The 27,887-nt window shown below is 34.8% G+C and overlaps 1 protein-coding gene across 1 annotated transcript; it reads left to right on the forward strand.

Moving 5' to 3' along the window:
* Positions 1-27,059, forward strand: LOC149421821 (cGMP-dependent protein kinase, isozyme 1-like). The gene is made up of 10 exons (XM_089634568.1): positions 1-293; positions 8,389-8,588; positions 17,117-17,400; positions 18,362-18,531; positions 20,272-20,513; positions 21,698-21,798; positions 22,969-23,185; positions 24,605-24,836; positions 25,377-25,726; positions 26,803-27,059. The coding sequence occupies exons 1-10, from the start codon at positions 192-194 to the stop codon at positions 26,960-26,962; spliced, it is 2,058 nt and encodes a 685-aa protein (XP_089490694.1). The 5' UTR covers positions 1-191; the 3' UTR covers positions 26,963-27,059.
* The last annotated feature ends 828 nt before the right edge of the window (positions 27,060-27,887 follow it).

Raw genomic sequence — 27,887 nt, forward strand, 5'->3', positions numbered from 1 at the left:
GCAAGAGTGACTTATGCTAAACTGTGTAAACATTTGGTTTCACAAATACGAAAGTAAAAGTTGTGTGAAATGAAATGTGTATAACAAATTTAATGTGATTTCAAATTGTTTTATTCTCGAGTGTTATTCGCGATATGAAATTTTCGCATGAGTGTTTGAAATTCAACGAGGTGTTTTTACATTAATTCACGATGCGTTTCTGCCCCCCGTTTTCTTTTAAGACCAAGGGAGGTTTCGACCTATCGCACACCCACAATGGCGTCAGCTCAGGATCAATCATAAGCACAACACCAGTAAGTCCAGTGATCTGAAAAATATTACAAAACGTACTTAATACTCTATAATAGGAATTTAAGAACACAATAAATAAAACTATTTCTGAAATAATTTTTACAGTCGATTGAAAAAGTTTTTTTTTAATATAAACACAATGTGAAATAAGTATTGCTAAACATAATATTATTCACTTGAATATGAGTGCTTACACGAATGAATTCAAATTATTATAATTATAATTATTGGGAATGAAATTATTAAATAATTTTCTACCCGGAAAGCGATCTCAAGTAGATTGTCGACAGGAACATAGTGAAATACACTATTTTCATAATTTTTTAACATTTTCAACATGTTTACACCATTTTAAATGTTTTAAAGCAAACTTGTTTTAGGACAATTGGGTTGTTTTATGTTCTTCTCAAAAGAACGAATTTTCTTAATCTATAAATTTATGAATGGTCAAAAAGTAGATGCAGAAATAATTAAATACGGAAGCGATGATAAAAAGAGAAACTGCTGAAATTACTGCCAACGCTGTTAATAAATATTAGAGTCACGTGGGGTAACCGTGCGCAATTTTTACATTGGGATTTTTGTATTAAAAAGCTTTAGGTATTTTACTCAATATTTTTGTTTATTAATATGATCGATTATTAAGGCATCTCAAACAACCATAAAAACCTCATATGGTTCATAAATCATACAGTTATATAAAAAAGTTTACATGCATGTCGATTGCGTACACTTACCCCGTGTGCGGGGTAAGTATACGCATACCGTAGGGTAAGTGTTCGCACCGCGAAGAGTTACCCCCCATTGCAATTATCACACTTAAATTTCCCCTTATCGTAGTCTGTGCAGTTCTCATGCCACCATGCTTTACACACAATACATTCTATCCGATCTTCTGTTGGTGGATCTCGATATTTCTCCTTGCATTGTGGGCAAAAATAGTCCTTAGAAGCCTGTTTATGTGCTCTCTTTAAACAGTTATGTACCCTGGAATCTCCCGCCTTACGCTTTGTGGTGATTCTTTGTGGTGTGACTTTCTTGAAAAGAGGTGGTCGTCCGATTTCCATGGTTTTAACTATTGGTTTTCGGACAATTTTTGCATCTGCATCTCTCTGCTTCTGCTGAAGTTTATTTTTATAAGGACTTGATTTTTCAGTTTGCGTAAAACTGCCGAACTTGAACAACGTTAAACCCAATAGCTCTCGCGATACTTGTGGGAGTAGTCTGTCTTAAATCTAAAACAGGGTTACGTTTAGAAATCCACACACCCAATTATTGCCAGCCGTTTTTGTAATGTTGTCAAATCTGTTCTCGATCTTGTTGATTTCAGCATACTCGTAAACAATTTTTCTCATTGTCTGCATAGTCAGGCCGTAGAACATTTCGTCAGTTTTTTTACAATGATCAACGATTTCGGCCTGAAAATAAATGAATAATTATCAGATCAATAGTTTCACAAAAAAATGACTACTGCACGATAAATTAAGTACCTATTTATCTAAAAATCTGGTGTAAAAGTCGGATGATATCTCCCCATTGAAGTTGCTATTAATTTTAGTTTTAGGCGTTTACGCAGAGTGACTTCACTGATCCCAATAATATCTGCAGCAGCCCGCTGACTCTTCACCTCTTTCACAAGCCTTTTTGCAGTTTCAATCTGCTATTGAGTGCAAACTGAACTCTCTGTATGCTTTCTCACGTACACACGCGGCATATTTCACTGTAAAAATATAACGAGAGTTGAAATATTATGCTATAAAATCAATTGTATCTATCGGGGTAAGTGTTCGCACTCATCCAACTGCGAACGCTTACCCCAGCACACTTACCCCATCACACCAAAATTCAATAAAGTTTAAACATCAGATTAGTGGTTATCTTTATTAGAATTATCATTTGGCACCCGTCTAACTAACAATATTTCACTAAAAATTATCATAGACCACGTCGCTCTGACACAGCTGGTTACACAATAGCACACATCGGTAACGGAGATGAAAAATTTAAGAAAAGCACGAAAAAAAGTAATTTACCTACCAGTTTTTATTGACAAATCAGCATCCACTGTACACATTTCCCTCTTCGGCGCGATCCAGAAGGCTACTGAATTAAGGAACGCGCGGGCGCTTAACAGGCACAATCTTGTCGGAAACATCACTGCGAACACTTACACTCCGCGTACGGTTACCCCACGTGACTCTACGTGTTCATACTTTGTTATATCACTCCTTTTGCATGACTTAAGCAATAATACATTTAATTTTATGCAAAGTGAAACAAACCTTGTATAATTAATTATGGTCAATTCACTTGGAAAGCTAATAATGTGCGTGTTTTTATGAGATATGTCGTTCGTGGTACAGACTTTAAAGCAACATTATTTACACGACTAAATAAATATGCTCAAACACATTATAGAATCAATATTTATTTTGTTCAAATCCATGGAAAGATATTTGTGATAGATATAACTACCTACAATAGTGACACAGTAAAATTCTAGGAACATTTATTACTCTAAATCTATCAATTTATTTATTTAATCTATCTATTTATATAAAGACAGGTGTCTGTGCGTTTCTGGCGATCTAGCGGGGGCTTGGTTTTGATTACTATACAAATCTACAGTTTTATTCCGTGATGGATTAAAATTTACACACTTGACCTTCAAAACAAGAGGAATGTCACGATCTATATCTGATTTTGAAAAACTGCGTAAACGCGGGGACTTCAGCTATAACGGAGACATTGTTATAGACACTGATAACATTATTTATCAGTGGACATTCTTATTACTGGTGCAGAAATTTATAACTTAAAATATTATACGGATAATATTGTGTATTTAAACAAATCATGGATTTAATGCAAAAGATGTCAACGCATAAAATCACCATGATTGGTCTAGTCGTTCTGACGGCAACGACTACCGAGGGCAAAAAGTAAAAAAGTATGTGAAGAGTAAAAGAGGTCAATATCTCAGAACTGAGAAAGCCTCGTAACGTCAGTACCGTGTAATAGTATTGTTTATAGAAATATAAAATATACAAAGATTTCATTACACTTATATTTACATAACAATTTTCCGATGGATTCTCGATTGTATTCAGTCATACATACGTAATACGGTGACTAATTGAGATGATCTATCGAAACTAAAGGCAAAATAACAACTGATAAGTATGTATAGTACTGTCAATTTGATAGTACTCCCTCCCTAAACACGAGAATTTCTCAATTAGGGAGGTATTGTTACCACTAATATTATATATATTGTTTAATTATGTATTATATGTATATTGGTTAATAAATAAATAAAAATCATTTCTAGTAGAAGAAGTAATATTTATAAATATGTGCAAATCATTCATTATATTTTTTAACAACATGTTTTTTAAGTTCCACATTTTTGTAAGTTCCATTAAATATATAAATAACAACCAACATCGTAACAGACTTGACAGCGATTCAATATCCAATAAAAAAATCGATGTTAATTCACCGTGGAGTCCACTGACATCGCTTAAAATTTCAAAGTTTGTTCTAATTAGTTCCAGGAATGTTTAGAGAGGAGTTTGAGTGATATAAGAAGTCGGGGACGCCCGAGAAATACTCAACGCCATATCTCTGCACCGAAATGAGACACGGAGTCGAATGAATGTAGTTATTTAACAGTAACATTATGATATACAGTAGTGAATGGTGAAAGAAGTCGGAGACACCCGTTAAAGAAATTAGAAAAAACGAAGCATTACGGGCTTCACTAGTATTTACATAACCTTTTTAATATGTTAAATATTATGTCCTTTCGTATAAGTACTTCAATATTTGGACCAAGTTTCAGTCACTATGTACGTTATTGTACATACTGTACCGACATACCACAAATAATATTTATAATAGTTTTTCTCGGTGATTACCCGTCGAAACCCGGTATCAAAGTTAGTATAATATGTCACGAGTAAAGTTTAAAATAATCAGATATAGTCTGATTTTGATAGAGAATCATTTAAAAATATGTGACTAATTGTTTTTTCTTCGATTTGAAAACTAAAGAGAGATTAGCCATTGTACATAAGTCCTTGGTTGTATAATGTCAACGCTAAACGTATCTAATCAAAATGTCTTACCGATGGAACAGCAACGGCTTTACGTTATTTATTGCCAATTGATAACTCTACACCGTAGGCAATCAAACACGATCTACATCATGTTGGAGTGCCTGGAATGTGTAACAATAAACGAAATCGTGTTATTAGCTTGTGAAGTAATACATTAATGAAAGTAGGGTTTAGTTAAAACATTGGGTCTAGGTCTGAAAAATGTTTTCTTTACTAGAAATGTATAATCTCTAAAAATAATAAAATAATGTTGCTATCCGCGTCTGTCTGTTTGTGCGCTTATTTATTCTAAACTTGATAGGGTTTTCACTATCATTTAGATAATTTCTTTTCGATGGTTTATATTTACAATACATGCATTATATATTTATAAAAAGTAGGAAAAATCGACATTTGGTAATCAAGTCGTAAAAAAATATTTTCATAACGCTGGCCAAACCTTATGAAATACATCAAAATAATGTACTAAGGAATTGTATATCGAAAGCCTACAGAAAAGTCATCAATGTTGCATCTCCTAAGGGTAACTTCCAGTAACACCGGGTACACGCCAGCTAGTAAGTTAATGTACGAAAAAATATTGGTGGGACCAACTCATTTCATTCGGTTTTGCAATTTTATGTTTATTTCCAGTAAAATCAGTGCAATCAAATAAGAATCTACCAACAGGTAGGAACATACCGGCACGTAAGTATTTTGACCTTCACAGGTTTTTTGCAATGTTTTGGTTTTACCAATTCGGCCTAACATATAAACGTGAGTGGTTCATTTATGATATTAACTTTCCAGGAATTTATTTACAGAGAGTATACAAACGAACTGATGCTCTCATTTCAGTAAACGACTTGCATATTATCATTATCAATTATTCAGACACACAGTAATGCAGTTTAAGTTGTTTAAAAGACAATACCCTAAAAATAAAGCTGGAATCTTAACGACGCAAGTAAAGAAGCCATGCCCAAGGACACAAACCTGCGGCTGAATTTTCCCTATCAAATCTCTAAAATAAAGTGGAAATCATAACGACATAAGTGATGAAGTCGAGTAAAAACAATATTCGGCACGCGGACTGGCGAAGTGGACGGACCTGCGGTCGACTTTGCCGTAGCAGGCCTAGAAAATCGATCTTTCGTGGGTTTATTTTAATTATTTCTGATGAACTTATTAACAAATTCTCAAATATTTCTATAGGGATCCCTCGGGGATTGGGATTCACCGTCTAGAAAAATAACATCTGGTGCTTACCGCTAATTTTCTATAGGGATCCCTCGGGGATTGGGATTCACCGTCTATAAAAATAACATCTGGTGCTTACCGCTAATTTTCTATAGGGATCCCTCGGGGATTGGGATTCACCGTCTATAAAAATAACATCTGGTGCTTACCGCTAATTTTCTATAGGGATCCCTCGGGGATTGGGATTCACCGTCTAGAAAAATAACATCTGGTGCTTACCGCTAATTTTCTATAGGGATCCCTCGGGGATTGGGATTCACCGTCTAGAAAAATAACATCTGGTGCTTACCGCTAATTTTCTATAGGGATCCCTCGGGGATTGGGATTCACCGTCTATAAAAATAACATCTGGTGCTTACCGCTAATTTTCTATAGGGATCCCTCGGGGATTGGGATTCACCGTCTAGAAAAATAACATCTGGTGCTTACCGCTAATTTTCTATAGGGATCCCTCGGGGATTGGGATTCACCGTCTAGAAAAATAACATCTGGTGCTTACCGCTAATTTTATAGTTGAAAAACGTTTTCTAAAATTTTCAAACCGTTTTACATAAAATATTTTAATGGTAATTTCTTGTTTGTATTAATTTTAAATATAAATAACTTACATAAATCGGTATTCCTCAAGAAACATTTGAGATTTTAGTAAAACGTTTATCAGAAATAATTAAAATGTGAGTCTTATGTCGCCTTAACATCAATGAAAAGTTGAAACAGCAGTTTTATTCGCGGCTTGTTTAAAACCTGATTTTATGGCTATTTGTTTTCTTTACTTGCACTGATCAACATTATTGTTGGGAAGTAAGAACTTCACAGATACACTCATAGAGGGCAGTGCATGGAGCTTGCGTGAAAGTCCGCAAGATGGCAGCCAGTGGCCAGTAGTCGCCAGGGCCAGTGGGAATGCTCCCAGACAAACTTACTGTTTCAGATCTCAATTAGCCAGCTTCTATCGATAGCTTCTTCAACTTCTTCTTCTATAGTAAAAGAAGTCGGGCATGTAACTCTGTGTTAATCCCAGGGACTTAAGCTAGAGTATTATAAAAAATAACTCGCTCGACAAAAAATATAACACTAGTACATACTATTAAATTAAATGTTTTCATTTATTCATATTTTTATTGTTTAGGTACGAGTGCTTATTAATATTGTGCTCTATTTTTAGCTCACCATAATTTTTTACAAAATTTAAGATTCGTAATTTAGGGTCGATGGTTAAACCTAACTATTTAAATTAGCTTAATAAGAATACTAGTGGGCCCGGACAGACGTTGTCCTGCCACAGACTGTCTTCTATGTAGACCGTATTTTATGTAGACCTCATTTTAAGTAGACCGCCTTTTATCTGTTGTTGCTATTGTCGGATATTTTATGCATTTGACATACATAAACACATGCGCAAGTCACATGCATCGTAGATATTGTTTTGACGTTTCATTTGAAATAAATCATTTCAGCAGATTGTGATTATTGTTCAGTACGAAAGGAATAAAGTACTGTTCTATACTCTTAAAACTGCCTTGAAGTAGGTATATGTCTTTCATAATATGACAGTTTGGCAGCGGTACCCATACCGCCATCCAAATTGAAAATAGGGCCATTCGAGCACAGAGATACTCACAGGCTACGTGATTGTGACGCAACCACAAGTAGCCTACCGATATGCTACTCTTTATAGCTGGTTTCCGTACACGGCGCTACCCGAATTATACTGAACATGATCATTCTTTCAAGTGCAGCCGTGGACAATTATGGTTCATCGCTCCTAAAATATACAATTCATTGAGCACCGAAGTAAATTCTGCTATCTTTATCCAATTTTTTGTCATATCACTAAATTCAAATATGACAATATAACCAATAAAATGTAGCTACTCTTCTATATAGGTACCTACCATGATTAATCTGCGTTCAAAATTTAGTCTCATATAAAAAATCAGTAGTTAAGAAAATCATAAAAAATTGTAATTTATAAAATTTATTAATAAATACAAAAAAAAATTTTCGCCAAGCAATTTATAAATTAATTATTAATGATTTACGAAAGACGCTGTGGAAATGAATAGCTCAAATAAAATAAAATAAAATCAATTTATAAATCTTCAATCAGTGTTCTCGCTTTTCTCAATAGTTAAATTATGAGAAATCTTTTCTAAATAAAATCGATACATAAAATTTAAATTGATCTTTTGCAAGCATTGACGCATAAAACCCAATGATTAAGGTTGTCATTTTAAATAAAAAGACATTTCGTAGTTTTTCGTAACTTAACGAAAACTTTCTTCTTTTTTAATTATCGAAGACAATATTAGCGATTAATAAACGACAATTTTAAAACAGAAAAAGATAGGTCACATCTAGAACTTGAACCCAGGGGACCCTTGCCTTGCTTTGCCTTCTTCAATAATTAAATATTACGATTTGAGGTTTTACTCACCCATCGGTATACTAATTTTTATTTGTGACATCCGTTCACACTTAAGAAGGATTATTACTGTGCAGTATTGCACCCCATATTTCCCCAAATTAAACACTTTTTATGATTTTATATATATTATAATTTTATTGTGAACTATTTAAGTATGTGGGAAAAGTTTTAGTCGCACCGATGGGGCGGGGAATATGCCGATGCGAAAAAAGAGCAGCCCCCAATCTTTGCGGCAGTTATGCCGATGGTTTAATTTTTCCAAAAAAAAACCTTTAATTTTGTCAGTAAGCGAAAAGTCGGTAATTTCAGGCACCTGCAATACCAGATACTCCCAGTCCTCCGGTAGAAGTTCCCAAGCCGATAGATGTGGGGAATAATGGAATATCAGATATGGTCGACACTGGACCAGAGCAGAGCGCGCAGAGGAAGGAGGGAGTCATCACATCCAAGGAAGACTCCTCGCAAGCCCTCAACGACATCAAATACCACAAATATGAAAAGGACGCAGAGTAAGAATATGTATTTATGTGCAATTATTCCGTCGCGGCATGCAAGAGTGTCAAATGAGCCCGTCGCCCCTCTGGTAGTGAACTTTACTTTTCTGCCCAGGGTCTTCGGTTTGTCGATTCATTATCGCTACCGAGCTATTGGGACGGCGGGCTGACGAGTTGACTCATCCATCTCTCGTCCACTTATCTTCAGAAGCTCACCGCAAACACTTAGTAAAGATAATAATAATGTATTATAGATTGTTCCACATTCCACAATATTCGTGTTTCGTTCATTCATAATATTTTTGTAATTATCAAAACGAGACTACATTGCAGAGAGTAATTTGTTCTTCTGTAATGTTCTCATCCAGCCTAAGTCCTAGCCAAATTTCTCCAGTTTTCAAGTCATCCCACCCAGGGTTTATTTTTTTATTAAGGGTTATCAAATTAAAATAATAATAACTTTTTCAATAACTTTTTTATTAATATTTGGTATCTTTGATATCTTCTAATATATTAAAAAAAACATTGGTAAATAAAGTATTTTTTCTCTTTGAAAAAAAAAGGATTTGGAAAAATTATTTAAAAAATATAACTGTTACTGACAGATACCTCCACCGTCGTTCGAGTTCAATCATCTTTGGTACTAATATTATTATTATAAAAAATAACATTGAAAACTTAACGAAGTAAGTACTTGCGAACCCAAATCTCACCCTATTCCAATCTTATTCCACACAGTCAACTCAACTCATAATCGATCTGCATCTAAGTTGCAACTACTGGGAGCAAACTCGTCATTTCTTTTTCCTTTCTTGGGAATTCTTTCAAATCCCGTCGAATTATTTGAGACCAACTATGATTTCATTTCTCATATTCACTCATGGTTATTTAAATCCTGTAGGTTCCATAATATAGGTATTCTATTTTCCCCTTGTAAAATGTCACATTATGTTATCTATCCTCAAACTCTATCTTAATACTACATTTCCTACGTAAGTAGCTTTTTAAAGTAATCGGCTGCTGAAATAAAATTAATTACCTTTTCTTCCTGTTATCACATTAATCCTCAATTGTGATCAAAATAATTGAAGTTAATCTGAATTCATCGGAAAATTAGTCACAAGGAAATATTAAAATTACTTATCTTTATTGCTTTATGCATGTAAAATATGTTCATAGCTTCATTTAGGTACTTTGGTGTGACTAATCTTTATGCGAATTGTTTTTAATCTGAATATTACGAACACACCATTACAATAATACAATGAAACGTGTTGAAACCTTACTAAATTTAATTCCTTCCTTTAAAAAAGCAACTCACCTGCTTATCTGAATGAAACGTCACTATCTGTCTGTAGAACTGTTTCATATATTATTTAATATTGTAATGTTTCACCTTTTTGGGTGTGAGAGTAATTTTATATATTTCTTTTTTTTTTTGTTTAAAACAAATAGAATTTTCTTCTCTCTTGGCTATGATCGATATTTGTTTTTCTTTTCTAAGGCTTTACATATGTGTTCGTAGGGTTGGAAAATTCTTCCCCTACAACACATAAGCCTCCATGAAAATTGGACCCTTAATTTCTTTGATAACTACAGAAAGCCACTTAAAGCTCTCTTGTACTATATATCTTTATAGACATATGTACTTAACTAATTAATACGTTATTTACGGCCTTGAACGCAAATATTTTCGTATTTATATTGTAATTAAATTCCATCAAACGTTGTGTAATTTTTTTGATTTATGATATAGGATTTTAATTACTTTCATTTTGTGGTAACTTTGGTTCTTTTCAGGTTAGTGATTGGGTAAGGAGATTGGATTACGTCGAGATATTGCGAACGCTGGTATCATTTAACCTAACTAAATTTTTCCTGATAATCCCTATCTCCTAGTTCTAATTCCTTTAGAAACCGTAAAACCTGTGGAAAATACATAACATTTAATTTAGTGTCATAGCATACATATATAGTTAAAACAATCGAATATAGGTTAGTACAATATTAGTTATGAAACATATGTTCTCCAAAATTCTCTCCAATTCTGCGACGACCTGTGGGGTACATACATGTTGATTTAATCTTTGTAAGTATGGTTAGTTTTTATGATTTTGTACGAAGACGAACTCGGAAAGCAATATTGCTGTTAATAATTTGGCGCCTCCTCCTGCAATGTAACCGGGTGAACCAAGGTCGAATAAGACTTTCACACCGTCGTCAGGTGCCTCTAGTGGTAGGTACTTGCGAGGCTTTCCCACACCTCCAGATCCACAACCCTCTAGCGCTACGATCGAACCTCCCCTGGGTCCAGTACACTCCAAATTCCATCACCTCCGGATTTACGACTACTGAAGCGAACCGGTTTCGTCTTCTGAACAATCATATACTCACGGTTGTTGTAATGACAAGTTTCCTAGGCTTGCCACCACTCCAAGAAGCGATGTGACATGACCATTCTTAGGCCTAAAACGCCAGCTGTAGGCGGGTTCACATCACCCAGTGGATTATACATTCATATACATATATGTATACATACGTTTTTTTTATAATTCACAATGTAACATTTTCTCACATGAAACATTGGGAACCAAGAATCTCAAATCCCAGGGTTGTGAGTCCTGAGTCCGATATCTCGATACATAAATACTAATAGGAAATACGAATAAATACGATATACTAAGTAATATACTTGTTTGTTTGTTTGACAGTTTTGGTATCGCGGTCTGACAACCACATTTTTTTTTTTTGTTTTCGTTGATGGATTTTATAAGGAGTGACCACCCCCTCTTTTGATTGAATTTGACTGAGTTATTTAACATTGGGTGGAAATAGGTTGTACTCATACGTACAAAATTATTATGACGCTTAGATTTGGTCACTTAGGATATGATCACATAACTAGTATGTGCGACTTAATTGAACCATAATTAACCGAATAGGTATCTTGAGTGAGCTATTCATCTCTGACGTACGTAGTTAGGTATTTAGGATGTTTTCTTATTGATATTATTTTGACTTCTAGCCAGTGTATAAAACACACATGAATATGCTTGCTGTGATTTGGTATGAAGGACTAGCTTTGAGAAACCTGCCCTTACCAGACACGATGTTTTATTTATTTTAGAGTTCGACTGGAATGCAGTTCGTGTAATTAAGAGGACTTTGACCTATTTTAAGGTCTTATGAATTCTTTGTGGGTTATATTTGTATCTGATATCAGTTACGTAATATCTACATCAGCTGATAGTTTAGAAGGCCAATCGTACATTATCGTTTTTGGATTTTCATAGTACATGTTGGTAAATAAGGTGTACCTAATTTTGAAAGGATATTTAGAAGTAGGTATTTGTTTTTGACACGAATGTGGTAATAGGTATTTGAAGTAGACATTTGTGCATGACACAAGTGTGATAATAGGTATTCGTGATATATACATCTTTATATGTGAAATGGTGCAAAGTTATACCATATTATAGGTATCATATGTACCTAATTCTTGGGATAGATCTAGTTGCTGAAATATCGCAACCAGAGGCTGGACCGAATTATAACCTGTATATATAAAATATAAAATATTATAAGATTTCATTTTTTTGATTTCTCGGCTTTCAGGAACGTTGCCGCCAATGATTTTCTCTCCCCTCTCGGCTCTCAGGAACGTTGTCTTTTGATTTCTGAACTTTTTATTTTATATTTTGATTTCTTTTTTTTTTTTTTTTTTTTTTTTTTTTTTATATATACAATAATATTATTATTGGGTTTATAAAAACAGTTTATTTTTAAACAAGTTCTGCTGTGTAATTATTATTACGCGTGACAGCTGTTTCGCCCTCTGAAGGCATTATCAAACTGTTTGTCAAAGGCATTATCAAACAGTTTGATAATGCCTTCAGAGGGCGAAACAGCTGTCACGCGTAATAATAATTACACAGCAGAACTTGTTTAAAAATAAACTGTTTTTATAAACCCAATAATAATATTATTGTATATATAAAAAATAAAAAAATAAAATGGAGTTCTACAAATTAAACTTAATAACAATAAATAAAAAAATAAAAATTTGATTTCTTTTGACTCACCCACCTTGATCGATCATGCAAATATATCCATTCGGGTTTACACGAAATTTGCGATCAAGGTTCCAAAATATTACCTACTTGCTGTTTAGAATGTAGTCTTAATTAAATTGATTCGCGACTACCATTTTTTCTCCATTTGACCGCGGCTTTAAGGTATTGATTTAGCTTTCGTAAGTGTTGATTGATGTAAGGACTGAGGTTAATATTTTCCAAAATATATCGCAAACAATGATAAGATATTTAATATTATTATTTATACAAAATCTAAAATTAGTCATATTATTATTATTACTTTTATCTTGAAACAAAGGAGAGTGATTATTGTTATTTTTCCCGAACCACTATTTTAAGACAAAGAGGTAACGTTTATTTTAATTTTAAACTTAACTTTAAAGTATCCGATGAATCCTTTATTTTCAAATTTATTTCATTATTACTTTTTAAACAAAGAGACAATATTTATTTTTATAATTTTCACTTTTTTTTTAATCCTTCCGAATTCTCTTCGTGCTTATTTTAACTGAACAATAAAATCACAAAGGGATTAAATTTAATCAAATCTGATCATTGATATTACTTTTCGAACTGTCTAATTGCGTTTCCTTTTAAGCTAAGATGTACGTATCTACTATTAATATTTTTTTTTTCAAAATTGATACTAAATTATAATCTATTTTTAAATATCAATACGCGATCACGTTCACTTTAGATATCCGATAAGACACTTAAATTGAATTTAAATAATTTTCACTTTGAATGAAATAATTAGTTTAGAATTCAAATATTCACTAAACACCCTTTTGCACCTTTCACATTAACACTCCTAAACACTGAGTTTAGACTCTATTTTATTATGAGATTCCACTGATGGGATTTCCAAAGAGGATTTAGAAAACTGAATTTAACTTTTATTGAAAGTCACTGAATATAACCCTATTTTATTAACACTGTTTAATTAATTAAAACTGACTTGTTCAAATTTCACTGATTGGATTTTTTTTCAAAGAGACTTAAAACTGAATTTAATACTTTTATTAAAATCTCCTAAGTCCAGGGACTTATTAGTTACCTTTCTCGACGTACACACACGCGTAATTCGCACCTCCCGTACTTTCAAGCCTCACAAAATTCCCCGAGAACTGTCTCGAATCCTCTCATGCGCTCGTTTTTATACTGTCTTCAATACCAAAATGACTTAAGTCGATTTCACCCTTCAGGCAATTAGATCATCAATCAACTCGTAAATTGGAACATATGTGTCACTAATTTTGGTTATTTAAATCTGGTCACTTATTCATACGACATAGTCATCTCTCGGCTACGCCTTCAAATTTACCGTCTTTGTCCTCTGCAGTTGCAGGGCTGGATCAGCATCCTTTAATTGTTTTCATAGAGTTCGTCGTAAGGTTAGATGTGTTTTTCTAGCTGTGCTTAATTTCGTTTATTTTTCTGGGAATATAATCAGTCCATTACCGTACTCCCTACGCACACTTCACATTCAACGTTCCTTATCTAATTCTTTATCTTATAAATAATTTTCCTCCTAATTTTTGTTCTTTTCGGGATTGCGCTTCATAATTCAGTCACTATTGTTCCTGTCTTAGCAGGCAAGTTCATGTTCGCATTGGATTCCCTCAATCCAATCATGTTTATTAGTGCTTACGTTTATTTCATCCTTCCTCTGGTTATTATGGCACTTTAAATTCGTCTCCACGCTCCTATGATGCCGAAATCAACTTCATAATGCTGCTATTTTCGTGTATATTCTAGTTCTTGCCAATCTGTCGGTCTGTACGCGTCCTGTTCAAATTTCGCTCGGAAAACAGAGTTCAAATGCTTTCATTTATATCTTTATGCATTATCTCAGTTTAAACGTACAGGGTAGTACTTCTAACCATCTCAATTTCTTATTCACCTTAATGTCATTTGACCAGAAATGAACATTATTTTCGCCCCTTTTCACCGTTTCGCCACTGTAAAGTAATTAAATATTAAGGCGTTACCCGTATTGCATCTTGTTCCCTCAAAAATAGTCATTAATTTTTGATTTATATGGAGTAATTATTATAAAATCTTTGTACCTCAGCCATCAATTGTAGCTAATGTGTCTGCCTGTCAATCTAATGCATTTGGTTTTAAATAAATAGTCCCATATGTCCCATGTTAAATTTTATGACCAATTCCATCTTAATTGTCCTTCTAATGATCGTGGATCTTGTATTGTTTATCTCAATATAAACACATAAATTTATGAATCAGGCCATTGTATTTAATCTCACCGATCCAAAACCATTGGTTCCTCGGCCGGTATTTTCCTAGTACGATCCTCTCAAATTTGCATATCGATTACGCGTTTTTCTTGTTGATCTGTAGATGTAGTTTCCCTCCATCATTCCAAACTATAATTAAATCACTTAGTTTTGTTTTGTTTTCACCTCTCTACACAGTTTTCTTCAGGTTCTCCTGAGTCTACTCTACCCTCACGCGTTAATTTTACTTATTAGAAGTTTCTTGTCCTTTCCAGATAGCAGTCTATCATACTTTACTTGATTTCGAATGACAATCAATCCTTTTTTTTCATTTGTATCAATCTCTCTTCGTTTCTTACACCGAAAGTTTATAACCGATGTTTCCCCCGTGAGAACATGTTTACTTTATAGTACATTACCCTCCGACTCAATGTCTTCGTTCCCATGTTAATAAATAATGTAGATTTCTCCTTTGTCCTGTCAAAAACCCACTGTGATTGGCTAATTTTAGTAATAAATTTGAGTAGGCACATCCCACTAAAACGCCTCTTTTTTCCAATTACAGTCTCCTGCATTTATTTCAATAAAGTTCGCTAGGTGTCTCTAGTGTGATGATTTCTTCGTAATTGAGGTTTAGCTTTCATTAAATACATTTTCTTTTGGAAGAAACCTATTTCATCACAATATAAAAGCTGTGTTGAAAAATGTATTCGTACAACATGCGACATTGCACGTCCCCAGTATCTTAAGTCGGGTCTGCAGCGATCAATTTTTTTCTAAAAATCGGACAAAAACAAAAAAAACATTGGGTCGCCCCGAAGTTGTTTTTTTTTCCATCGGCAACAAAGCAAAAACATTGTGGCCATGCCTCAATGTATCAGGTTTGGAGTAATATTAATCAAATGTTTTCAAAACATCGGACAAAAAAACATTTTTCACTAACAAAAACATTATGGCATGCCTTAATGTTTCGTGTTTACACAAAAAAATTATTCAATGTTTGTGGTAATATTGTCGCTGGAGATGCGGCTTTAACCTAACCATGTATTGTGTTTTGTATACATGCTTTACCTAATAACAAGTGTTCCATCCGTATTTTCCCATCTCTAAATCGAATGAGTAGGCCATAGACCTATGAGGCCGTGTTATTACACTCTACAGCTATAGATTGTCTAAAATTACTATAATTACTATAATTCCATACTACGACCACTTCTGTTCCAAATTTATATAAATGATATCTCCCAATTAGATTTAAACGGTGATATTTTTTTATATGCAGATGATACTGTAATTTTCTACTGGAGTAAAGATTTAAACATCTTATTAGAAAATGCACAGAGTGACTTAGACAAAATTAATAGTTGGCTCCAATCAAATATCCTAACAATGAATGTTAAAAAAACAGGATACATGATTTTAAGCTCAACTCGTAAAATAATTCCTCCTCATGTACCCTTAAAAATTGAATATAACAACCTGCAAATCCTGATACAGGAGAAATATCTTGGGCTGTGCGTTGATAAACACCTAACTTTTAAACAGCATATTCAAGATATTAAAGATAAAATCACCCCCTTAATTAGCGTATTCAGCCGGATATCATATCTGTTACCAAATAAAATTTAAAAAGGTCTATATTATAGCCTCGTACACTCACATATAAACTACTTGATTGAAATCTGGGGAAATACATGTGAAACATATATAAATGAACTACAGGTAACACAAAACAAAGTAATTTACCACACACCTACTCCAAAGAAAATACTGTCCCAATGTAGGTCAATCGAATGAAGCTTACTACGACTAGCAAGATGTACTCCATCATCAGACAGATATTTCATCAACGCCATGATTCCATAATTCACCCATTTATATAAAAATAAATTACTGAGAAACACCTTTCTAAAATTCACATGCTTAACTTCCCGGATTGTACATGTTAGTGTAAACTTTACACCGTACTTTCTTTGCTTGTCCTCTCTCAACAAATATCCTCCTTTCTTTCTAAAATTCCTTCACCTACATTCAACATTCCGTATACTCCCTATTTTATTAATTTTCCATACTATTTTGAAACTTTGCTCAGTTAAATAATATTAAAATATAAATTCGCCTTCCCTTTCTCCATCCATCAAAAGATGCAAGAACACCTTCAATGGCGAATGCTAGAAACATTGAAACAAGTATGTTGCTATTTCCATTGCAGTTCAATCGCTCTCATTAAGAAAGCTCTGCAAGCCAATGACTTCATCAAGAACCTGATGGATGAGGAGAGGCTCAACTCCGTAGTGGAGGCCATGCACCCCAAGGAGTACGATGCCGCCAGCTTCATCATCAAGGAAGGCGAGCAGGGGTCACACCTCTTTGTCTCGGCCAAGGGTAACTTCGAGGTCATCAAGGACGGCAAGACGGTCAAGGTGTTCGGTCCGGGAGAGGCCTTCGGAGAACTGGCGATATTGTATAAGGCGAAGCGATTCGCTTCTGTTCAAGGTATTTTTTCAACAGTTCACATTTAAGTTAAATGATTTATTTATTAACTCTAATCAGGGTCCTGAGCCAAACCAGTATACGCCTAGAAAGGTGATCACCGTAATAATATTCGACTGATTTGTATTTTTGTGTGGCGCCGTGTTTATGAAAAATTAATTTTTTATCAGTTTTTGCAAATAGATAAGTTACATGGTAAACGTTTTACAATTGGGGACAATTATTACAATGCCCAATTAAGTGATGGAAGCAATGTATTTTTATGTTCAGGTTTCCTTCCAAGTTTTTTGTATTTTTTTTATTTTGAAAGTGATGAAATTGGTTTTATTAGCATTAAGTGTAAGTAGTAGTTAAGGGTAGTCTAGCCATTTTTTGATTCTATTTAGTGTGTCTTCTGATTTCATAAATGTTTTCGCCCAATTTTTCTCATTTATTAGAAGAACTGTATCATCCGCAAAACTTATAATTTCGGCTTCACATTATATGTGGCAAAGGTCATTAATGTAAATTAAGAAGAGGATTGGACCCAAAATACTTCCTTGAGGCACCCCTAATTTGACATCAATATACTCGCTGTTTGTTGTTTGTTTTATTAAAATTATTTTATCTATTTTTATTTAACCTTTACTGTACATTGTGCACTGCGCATAAGTGCATCTACGATATTTATTAAAAAATAATATAATCTTATATCTCAATTCTAATTGAGATAACTGTATAAACTAAAAAGAATTTTTGATGGTTAGTAAAAATAATTGCAATATGTGTACTTATAATACATTTTCTTTTAATGTATAATGCTTGGCCACCGTAGTACGGGGGTTTTACTAGCTTGAGGGGCGAAAGCTGTTTTTGAATGAAGATAAATAAAATAAAAATGTAGTGAGATAATAATTAAAAAGGGAATTTTGAAAACAAACTTGTGATTATAAATCTAACTAAATGCCACCTTTAATTATTTCAGTAACCAACAAAGCCAAAGTGTGGGTTCTGGAGAGAAATGTCTTCAAGAAGATCATGCTGATGAGCGGGAAGCGTGAGCAAGAAAATAACCTCAAATTCCTCTCTCGTGTTCCTGTACTAGAGGGAATCCACCAAACAGATCTTATCAGAATATCTGACCTCCTGAAACGAGTAAGTATCGATTCCTGCAATATTCCAGGAGGTCTAGCATGGATGGTCTATAAGGGCTTCTGTCACTACGATACTGACGAAATCCCGTCAGAGATATTTGCGAGCACGGACAGAATATGATTCTGACCATTCAGATTCAGTCGGTAGACAGAAGCCACTACTTTTAGCGCGGCGTCCAGGGTATCGGATAAGTTCTCAATATGTAAAGCTTTTTTAATAATGTCATTCGTTATGCAAAATAACTGGCTTATGATTGAATGGAGGTGAACTAACTAAGCGCTTAGAATTAAAAGAAATTATACAATCAATCCATAGACTTAATTAATTCATCTAAGACGCGATCAATGTGAACACGCGCTTTGAGTGAGCTTACTCGGCGAAGATATATTTTTTTTGACAAAATTTTGAGCGTTGAACTTTGTACATATATATTTTCCTTTATCCTCTTGTTGTGTAGTTACTGAGGTGAACTTTTTGTTGCAGTAACAATTTTTACGTCATCTATTTCTATTTCTAATTTGTCTTCTGTCGTTCGTCTTGAAATAAGGGTTACAAATAAGGTATCTAAAAAAAACTATGGGGACGTTAAATAAGGAATTAGTATTTGACGAATCAATCGAACTGCCAACATATCGCTTTATTTGTAATGTGCTTTCTTTACAATAATTAACGAACTGCGAACAGATCGCTCTGAACTTCACATCCCTCCAGTTTTTAAATCTTTTTTTTTTTAACAATAAATAGTATTCTTACTATACAGGGTGTAACAGCAGATACCCGAAGGATTTTTACCTGCGATTCTTGAGCATGTTTGGAGTAAAAAACGTAGATGACATTTTGCTTTACAGTAATTTTTTTTTCATTTAAAAACAGAAAATGTGTTTCTTTTGAACGTTGCCATTGAGCACACTGGCGACGGGATCATGTGATACGCGTTCTATCTCATCTGTTACCGTGGCTGATAGAACAAAACGGAGTGCGTATCACGTGACCCGGCTGGCTGCATCCAACTACTCAGTTGCGACGTGCCATGGAATCACATTTATTTTTTTTATTGAAAAAAGTCATCAAAACCACATCTACATTTTTAATCAAAATATGCTCTGACACTGCTGGTTAAAATCCTTCGGGTACGTGCTGTTAAAAATAAAATAATTAACTTTTTAATATTTTACTATATAATATTATATATCTAGTATGTTTAAACTATTTTTTAACTTTACGGTTTATCTGCTGCAGGAAACAGTCTAAACATATTTATTAGCATATAGGGGTCGGGTCTGCTAAATGTACACGGAGAAAATTTCCTGATATCATTATATTCGTTTTCCTGTTAAAAATGTTACTTGAGTCCTACAACGACTGATTTGACAAATTTATTACAAGCTATCAGTAAAGCACGAATATGTTAATAGGAAGTCAGAACACGTGTTCTTAAAAATAATAATATTTTCGCATCTCATCCATTATATTTATTCTGACAAGGGCACCTGCTTCAACACGTGTTCAGATTTATTTAAAATGACTAATATTTTATTGGGAAATTATCATGGAATCACATTTTTAACAGTATCTTGATAAAAAAAGCCGTACTCATTTTTATCCGTGTAGGTACATTAAGGTGGTCGAATGTTGCGGTCAATGACTTAACTTCCACCGAGTAATCATCTTCCCATAAAAGATGCAAACAAAAATATGATAGGGAACATGATTAACAAGATATTTTAAATAAACTTTCAGGAATTCTTCATAACCGGCACTAAGATAGTTCGCCAGGGTGACCGAGGAGACAAGTTCTACATCATCCGCGGCGGCAAGGTCATCATCAGCAAGCAGCCGCCCGACGGCGGGCCCGAGGAATTCGTCAAGGAAATATCCGAGGGGGACTACTTCGGGGAACAGGCGCTGCTGCACGAGGACCGGCGCCTTGCCACCGTGACGGCCAAGGCCCCTGGCGTAGAATGCCTGACGCTGGATAGAATGTGGGTAGATTTTCGAAATTAAATAAATTTATATAAAACCGTTCGGTTAGCCCTGGAATGGATGAGAAATAAATTAAAAACAAATACTTCTAAAATAAGTCAATATACCAGCAAGGTTTGACGGCCGGCATAGTCCAGTGGTAACGCATTGGACTGCCATTCCGAAGGTCGCGGGTTCGAACCCGGCGTGCGCAAATAAATTTTATTTGATGAATTTGTGTTATTTCACAATTAATTAATTAAAATAATATATAGTATATTTGCGGCACGTTCCAGAGTGGAAGATACTCCCAGTATCGCCCTGGTGTAAGACCACCATTCAGAATTGAAACGTTGCTCCAAATGGCTTTAGCCGTGTTTAGTGACTAGATCTGAATAGCCAGGTACTTCCCCACCTTCCTCTTTCCCTTCCCCACTTACCTTCAGCCTCACAACATCCCTCAATTGGGGATGCCATAGTCTCACTGGCTCCAGACGAGAGCAGTTGGGACTCTTGTGAGGTATTCACTATAAAAAAAAAGGTCTTCTATCAAAACCTTCTAGATCACAAGGCCGGGACACTGAATCAAACCAGCCTCCTACTTTGTACGAGAACCTCCAAAAAAAGTTTTTTTTTAAATTAACTACTACATTTTAAGATGTTTTAATAAATAAGAAAGAATTTAAAAAAATAAATTTAAATTATTATTTTTTTAAATCCGAAACAAGTTAGGAGGCTGCTTTGAAAGAGTGTCCCGGCCTTGCGATCTAGGAGGTATTGCTTTTATACGGGCATATCTAGTATAACCACCCATTAAAACGCGTTCATAAATTACCAGAATCTCCTGCTGCAACTTAACAATTAAGAATTTGAAATAAAATAACAAAATTTGAATACACCACTATTTAATAAAAAAATATAAAGTGTTTCAAAAGCAATGGTTTCTTCACCCCGATACAAAGTGTGCTTTTATAACGCCACAGAATGTTTTTTCTATATTGGAGGAGAAATTCATTTTTCAAACAAAATCATAATTTTTATAAAAACAATCTACCTATAACGATTCACCATTTTATATGTCAGATACGCTGTCCCCGGATTCTTCAGTAAATTGTCCTACTCTGAACCAGTAATCACCCTATTTTCAATCACGCTTCTTTTTAACAGAAAACAGTAATATTACATCATTTTGAATTATTTGCAGCCCTTTCAACGAATTCTTGGGCGAAATCAAAGAATTGAAGGGGAAGCGATTCGACGGTCCAAAAACTTCTGTTATTAGAAAGCCTTTGGTCATTTCGAGTGGTAAGATGATATTAATTTTAAGTAAATATGTATGGTATTTTTTTTTAAATTTATTCCATTCAAATCATACAGTTAGGTATATTTGAACGACTACTAGATTTCAATTTTTTATTTCAAAATTTAGAAAACATAATTATTGTTACACTGATTTAAATAATTAGGATGGGTTATTTCACAGAATTTGAACAATTCATCAAGTTTCAAAGTTGATTTTCAAGTTCTGTGAAAGTTTGTTCCTACGTTATTGGCCAGTTGTTTCAAAAAACTGAAAGAGTGATAAAACTTGGATATACCCTTCACAAAACTTCAAAATGAACTTTAAAATCTGTTGAATTGTTCAAATTCTGTGAAACAACCCGTCCTAAGTGTTTAACAAAGAATAATAATATTTTCTTGAAAGGCCAACTTATTTAAAATTAATGTTATGTAATTAGCAAATATAAATAAGAAATTAAAACTTGAACCCGTTGGAATAAATTATTTTTCGTTTTAGAAGAGCTGCATTTTAGATTCTCGATTAAATCTTTGATTTTAGTGGCCAGTCGTTAATATTAGCTAATTTTTTTTTATTGCAATCCATCCCTGAAGCCTTTAGATATAGGCAGTCATAATTTTTAGGGGCCTCTTTGCCACATTTCTGGAAACCTTAGGAGCCAAAAAACGAAACGATTTTTTATATTAGATCTTTCGTTTTCGAGTAAATCGTGTATGAAGTTGGAATTTTTAAAGTAAAAATTGAAAAAAAGACGGTAGCCAGGGGGTTAATGTCTTTTAAAATGGCTTCAATAGTTTTTTAACCCTTTAGTTGCCGAAAAATGTTTTTTTGGGTTTTCTATGTGATGTTGATTCACCGTTTTCAGAGTTTCCAGCTTGTACTATACGTTTCCGGGCACCGTGTATAATATGAAAATATATATTATGAAGTAAAATGCAATGCTCCCTGAATAAATCGCAGATGAAATTAAGAAAACTAAATTATAATTTATTTGAGCGGCATTAATAATAATTATGGTAGATTCCCTACTCTACCATATTATATGGGAAGTTAGAAAAGTAGCCAAAACACGCACTGGCTAACTAGATTTTTATGTTTGAAACAAGTTGTTGTACAACAGGACTAATGGTTATAATGTTTATATTTTATGTAACCGAGTTATTTATTTTCACCAGAATACGATCATATCAAGCTCGAAGAGCTGGTGATCGTGGGCACTCTTGGCGTGGGAGGGTTCGGGAGGGTGGAGCTGGTCCAGTACAGCAAGGACAAGAGCAAGACCTTCGCGCTGAAGTGCCTCAAGAAGGTGGACGTGGTGCAGCAGCAGCAGCAGGAACATGCCTTCAGTGAGAAGAGCATCATGATCACATGCAATAGCCCCTTCGTTTGCAAGTAAGACTGTAACTTCACCCATGCCGCTGATAGATGCGTTGTAACCTCTCCCTCCTCATAAATGACGTATTTCACAAAATTCATCAGGAGGATCATTCAATCGTTACATTTAATTAGTCGTTGCTTTGCCAGAGGCGTAGGTCCGGCGTCAGAACGACGTCATGACGTCAGAACTCGTTCATATCAAACATTGAGGTTTTAGATTATTGTTTTCTTTTCAAGAACGACCATCTAGAATCCATTTAAAAAAATACACAACGAAAAAATAAATTTAACGATAATTTTTTTAAATTTCATCTAAAAACAATAACAAAGTAACAAAAATCTTCTTAATTACCAAATAAACAAAACCCCCATATACACAAGCTTTTTCCGAGAGCACACCTTTAAATTCAAATATAGATATATAATTCTTTTTTTTTTTACATTAACTCCACACAGGAGGCCCTGAAGAAAATAATTTCCCTCAGGGCCTATGTCATCTTTGGGGATGCTGTGTGGAGGGTCTTTTTGCGGAGAGGAAGGAGTGAACATGGGTCTTGAAGAGTCCCATGTTGTAGGAGGGAGGAAACACAGAGGCCGGCAGTTCGTTCCACAGCCGAGCTGTAGAACCTAAGAACGAATCGTAGAAGCGACCCGTTCTCATGTGACAAATGTCAACCGTGTACAAATGTTGGGCGCGCGTTTGGCGTGTATCCCGACTACGCACCGGTGCGGAAGGGATCAATGACGCTAGTTCCTCAGAGCATCTTCCATTGTAATACCGATAAAATAAGGACAGCATACCTACCCAACGCCTGTGCTCTAAAGATTGCAGTCCGTTTGTTAAGATTGGGGAATCTATCAAACGGACCGCCCGTTTTTGCACAGAGTCAAGGGTTTTTTTCAGGTATTTAGGGGCTCCGGACCAGAGATGGCTGCCAAATTCGACAGTAGGGCGCACTTGTGATTTGTAGAGGGTCAGCAGTTGTCTACTATTAAAGTATCTGCGGGCCCTGTACAGTACGCCCAGCTTCTGAGAGGCCAACTTTACTCTGGCTTCGATGGAGCCCCCATACCTGAGCTGGTCACTTATAGTTATACCAAGCATATCAATGGAAGGCCTGTTCGGAAGATTGCTTCCGTTGAAGGAGACTAGGTTATCATTTAGATTCCTTTTAGACGTAATCAGACAGGATTGGGTCTTTGAAACAAAGTGATATGATACTATATAGGTAAGAAAGAAATTAATATCGTGGAATAATGCCTCCTTCACCCTATGCCAGTTTCCTGTGCCAGACCATGCTCCCGATGGCGTCAACTAGTTGAATTACCTCAGTATTCCGCTATGACCTTCACTAACTCTCTTAGGTACATCATACCAAGAAGAATATTAGATGAACAAATGACGGGATAATTCAAATTCACACTGATTTTTAGACTATACAAGACTTACAAGGACAACAAGTTCCTGTACTTCCTGATGGAGCCAGTGCTCGGCGGGGATGTGTGGACCATCCTGCAGAAGAGGAGATACTTCAACGAGCAGATCTCTCGCTTCATGGCCGCCTGTGTCGTGGAAGCACTGGAGCATCTCCATGGCCTCGAAATCATCTACCGAGACCTCAAACCAGAGAACCTCATGTTGGATTCTAAAGGATACGTCAAACTGGTAAAGCAGTATTTTAATCTTTGCTTGAAAACCCTATTCTTTGTTGGGTTATTCGTTATTACCGTATGTGCTCTTGTAAACGCAGGTGTCCAATACTTTGTTTGGTAGGTATAGACTGTGAACAAAGTACAGAAACCAAAATCTCATGCAGATATTAAACAGAATTTCTGATTATCAATATCTTTCACCCTAACTAAAAAGTTAACATTGGGATTAAAACATTAATATCATGAAATTAGCTTAGCTTTTTCTGTATGGAATTTCTGGGTGAACGCAACATTTTTAACTAGCCACGTCAGTATCTCTAGATTTGATCATTTAAACATTTATCTATCAACAAAAAGGATAATACTCGTAATATGCCATATTGGGTGATTTATGTATTTTAATATTGTTAGGTAAGAAAATAAAATCGATAAATATTAGTAACTCGAGGTTACTATAAAACCTTAAAAATTAATATTTCCGCATCATACAGAAGATTATTAATCATTATTCTCACCATTTATCAGAATTAAAAGTACCATTGTTTGATTTCAGGTGGACTTTGGATACGCCAAATATCTAGCAAACGGCACAAAATCTTATACATTCGCCGGAACGCCAGAGTACGTGGCACCAGAAATAGTCCTGAATAAAGGGCACGACAAAGCCGTAGATTACTGGGCCCTAGGGATCTTCATCCACGAACTGTTGTCGGGGAAACCACCCTTCCGAGGGAACAACCACATGAAAACCTACAACCTCATTCTGAAGGGCATTGACGTCATTGAGTTCAATACCAAGATATCCAAAGTTGCGCAGATTCTAATCAAGAAATTGTGCAGACCCGTTCCGGTGGAGAGGTTAGGTTATGCGAAGAATGGCATCAAAGATATCAAAAATCACAAGTAAGTTAGATTCTTGAATTTTTTTTATAACTGGATTGTTCTCACGTAAGCGAGATCGTCTGTAAAAACCCAGTATAAATAAATAAGTATGTACATTGTACAGGAAGTTTTGTGGTGATCGATCGATCGTAATAATTATAAATACTTAGGGATCTAATGATACACGTTTCAAACGATTGACCAATCTCTGTAAGCGTACAACTAATGTAATGTTTTGCATTGGAAGCCACTGACAAACTAAAACATACCATTCTCTCGTCTCTTTTCTGTTTTCCACAGTTAACCCACTCAAATTATGGTACCATAGTTCTCCACTGGGCACTGGGCAGTGGTGTTACATAAAAAGGGGTTTTGGGCATTTATTACTTTCAGAATGCGTACAACTGATGTAATGTTTGAATTGACTGTCGCGAAGAAACTGAAACATCCCACTCCATCATCTATTTTCCATAAACCGCACAAAATGGGTGTGCCTCAGTCCCGGTATTTATGTAAAAACTAAACACCCTGGACAGTAGTGTTTATTGTTTGCATTAAGAGCGATTCTGGAAATTTCGTACTTTATTAGTAAAAAAATATGCAACTTTACAACTTATAATATGTATTATAATAATATAATGTTAGTGGTTACCTTTTGAGTGTGCTAAAATGCTAAGATTAAAAAATGCGACACTACTGATATTGTTACATACAAAAATGTTGTTGTTGTTCAGGTTTTCAGTTTGGTGGGGAGCTGCTTTTTTTGATTATTTGAAAATTGGTGAACTTACGACGGATTGCTTCAGAGAATTTGAACAATTCTTCAAATTTCAAAGTTATTTTTTAGGTTCTGTGAAAGTTCTTTTCAAGTTCTGTTATGATTTCAGTTCTATCAAGTAACTGGCCTATATTGAAATAATAACAGAACTTGAATAAGACATTCACAGAACTCGCAAATGAACGTTGAAATTTGATGAATTGTTCAAACTCTTTCTTCAAATTTGATGATTTTTTCAAATTTGATGAATTGTTCAAATTTAATGAACTGTTCAAAACCACCCATCCTATGTATAAAACTGATGTAATTTGTTTTTTAGGTGGTTTTTGGGTTTCGATTGGGACAAGCTTCGGAATAGAAAGATGACCGCCCCGCTCATAAGGCCCATCACCAGCCCAACGGACCTCAACAACTTCGAGAAGTACCCCAGTGACAAATTGCCACCCGACGAGACGTCCGGATGGGATGCAGATTTTTGAAAACGTAATCAGTTCAATAAACGGTGTTCAGAAATTTTGAGAAACACCTCTTGTACATTATAACCTTACTTATTTTTTCTATTACTACGAATATCTGAACACCTAAATAGTTTTTATGTATTAAATAATTGATATAAAGTATTATTTATTTACAAATTTATGTGCTTTAATATTTCTGTATTGAGTATTGTGTAAGATGGTTTTTAAAATAGTTCAATGTGACTACGGAGGCCAATCATTGGAATCTACACCGATTTAAAAAAAGTGCCCGATTTTTTGTCTGCTGTGTATACACTACACAATTCAATTTTTGTGTCTAACCGAGTTGAAAGTAATGTATTGATTGATTCATTATTTTTCAGTTTTCAAAAGTTGTCAAACACAACCAATTTTCAAAAATTCTCTCAATATAATATCATCATACCTAATCATAACCTTTAAAAAGTTAATTTGCTGTGCTTATAAGGCAGGTGTAGGCCGAGAGAAACTTGGGTGTAACCCGATTTGAATCAATCTGGGAAATTAGTAAGTAGTGCACCTAATCCTACGTATACACTTGCGAGCCGAACTACGAATTATGGGAAAGGAACGAAGCAACCGCCAACGGCGCGAAACCAGCTTGCAATTCTTTCTTGATCATTTCCCATAATTCTCTTTTCGTTTCCTAAATGTATACGCAGCATTATACCCATATTGTGGACGTCTTTATTAATATTTTTTTAATAAATTTAGAACCCTTGAGGTGATTTTTTTACGAAAACGGCGTTGTATAAGGCTGGCCGCATACATACGTTTTCCGTATTCGTTTTCCGTATTCGTTTTCCGTATTCGGAATTCCGTGAGACTAGCGCAAACGTTCGTTTTTCTTCATTCGGAATGTATAAACGTCAGAACCAGTGTTGCCAACAAGGGCGATATATTAAGC

The sequence above is a fragment of the Hesperophylax consimilis genome, chromosome 8, assembly GCF_061612785.1.
Source record: "Hesperophylax consimilis isolate HC1 chromosome 8, BYU_Hcon_1.0, whole genome shotgun sequence".
Lineage (NCBI taxonomy): Eukaryota > Metazoa > Arthropoda > Insecta > Trichoptera > Limnephilidae > Hesperophylax > Hesperophylax consimilis.

What these genes read in the sequence shown, in the direction of transcription:
- LOC149421821 (XM_089634568.1), top strand. Translation starts at nt 192, where the DNA reads ATGCGTTTCTGCCCCCCGTTTTCTTTTAAGACCAAGGGAGGTTTCGAC. An exon ending in GCGATTCGCTTCTGTTCAAG is followed by an intron (nt 17,401 to 18,361) that starts GTATTTTTTCAA and finishes TAATTATTTCAG; the next exon opens with TAACCAACAAAGCCAAAGTG. An exon ending in TATCTGACCTCCTGAAACGA is followed by an intron (nt 18,532 to 20,271) that starts GTAAGTATCGAT and finishes ATAAACTTTCAG; the next exon opens with GAATTCTTCATAACCGGCAC.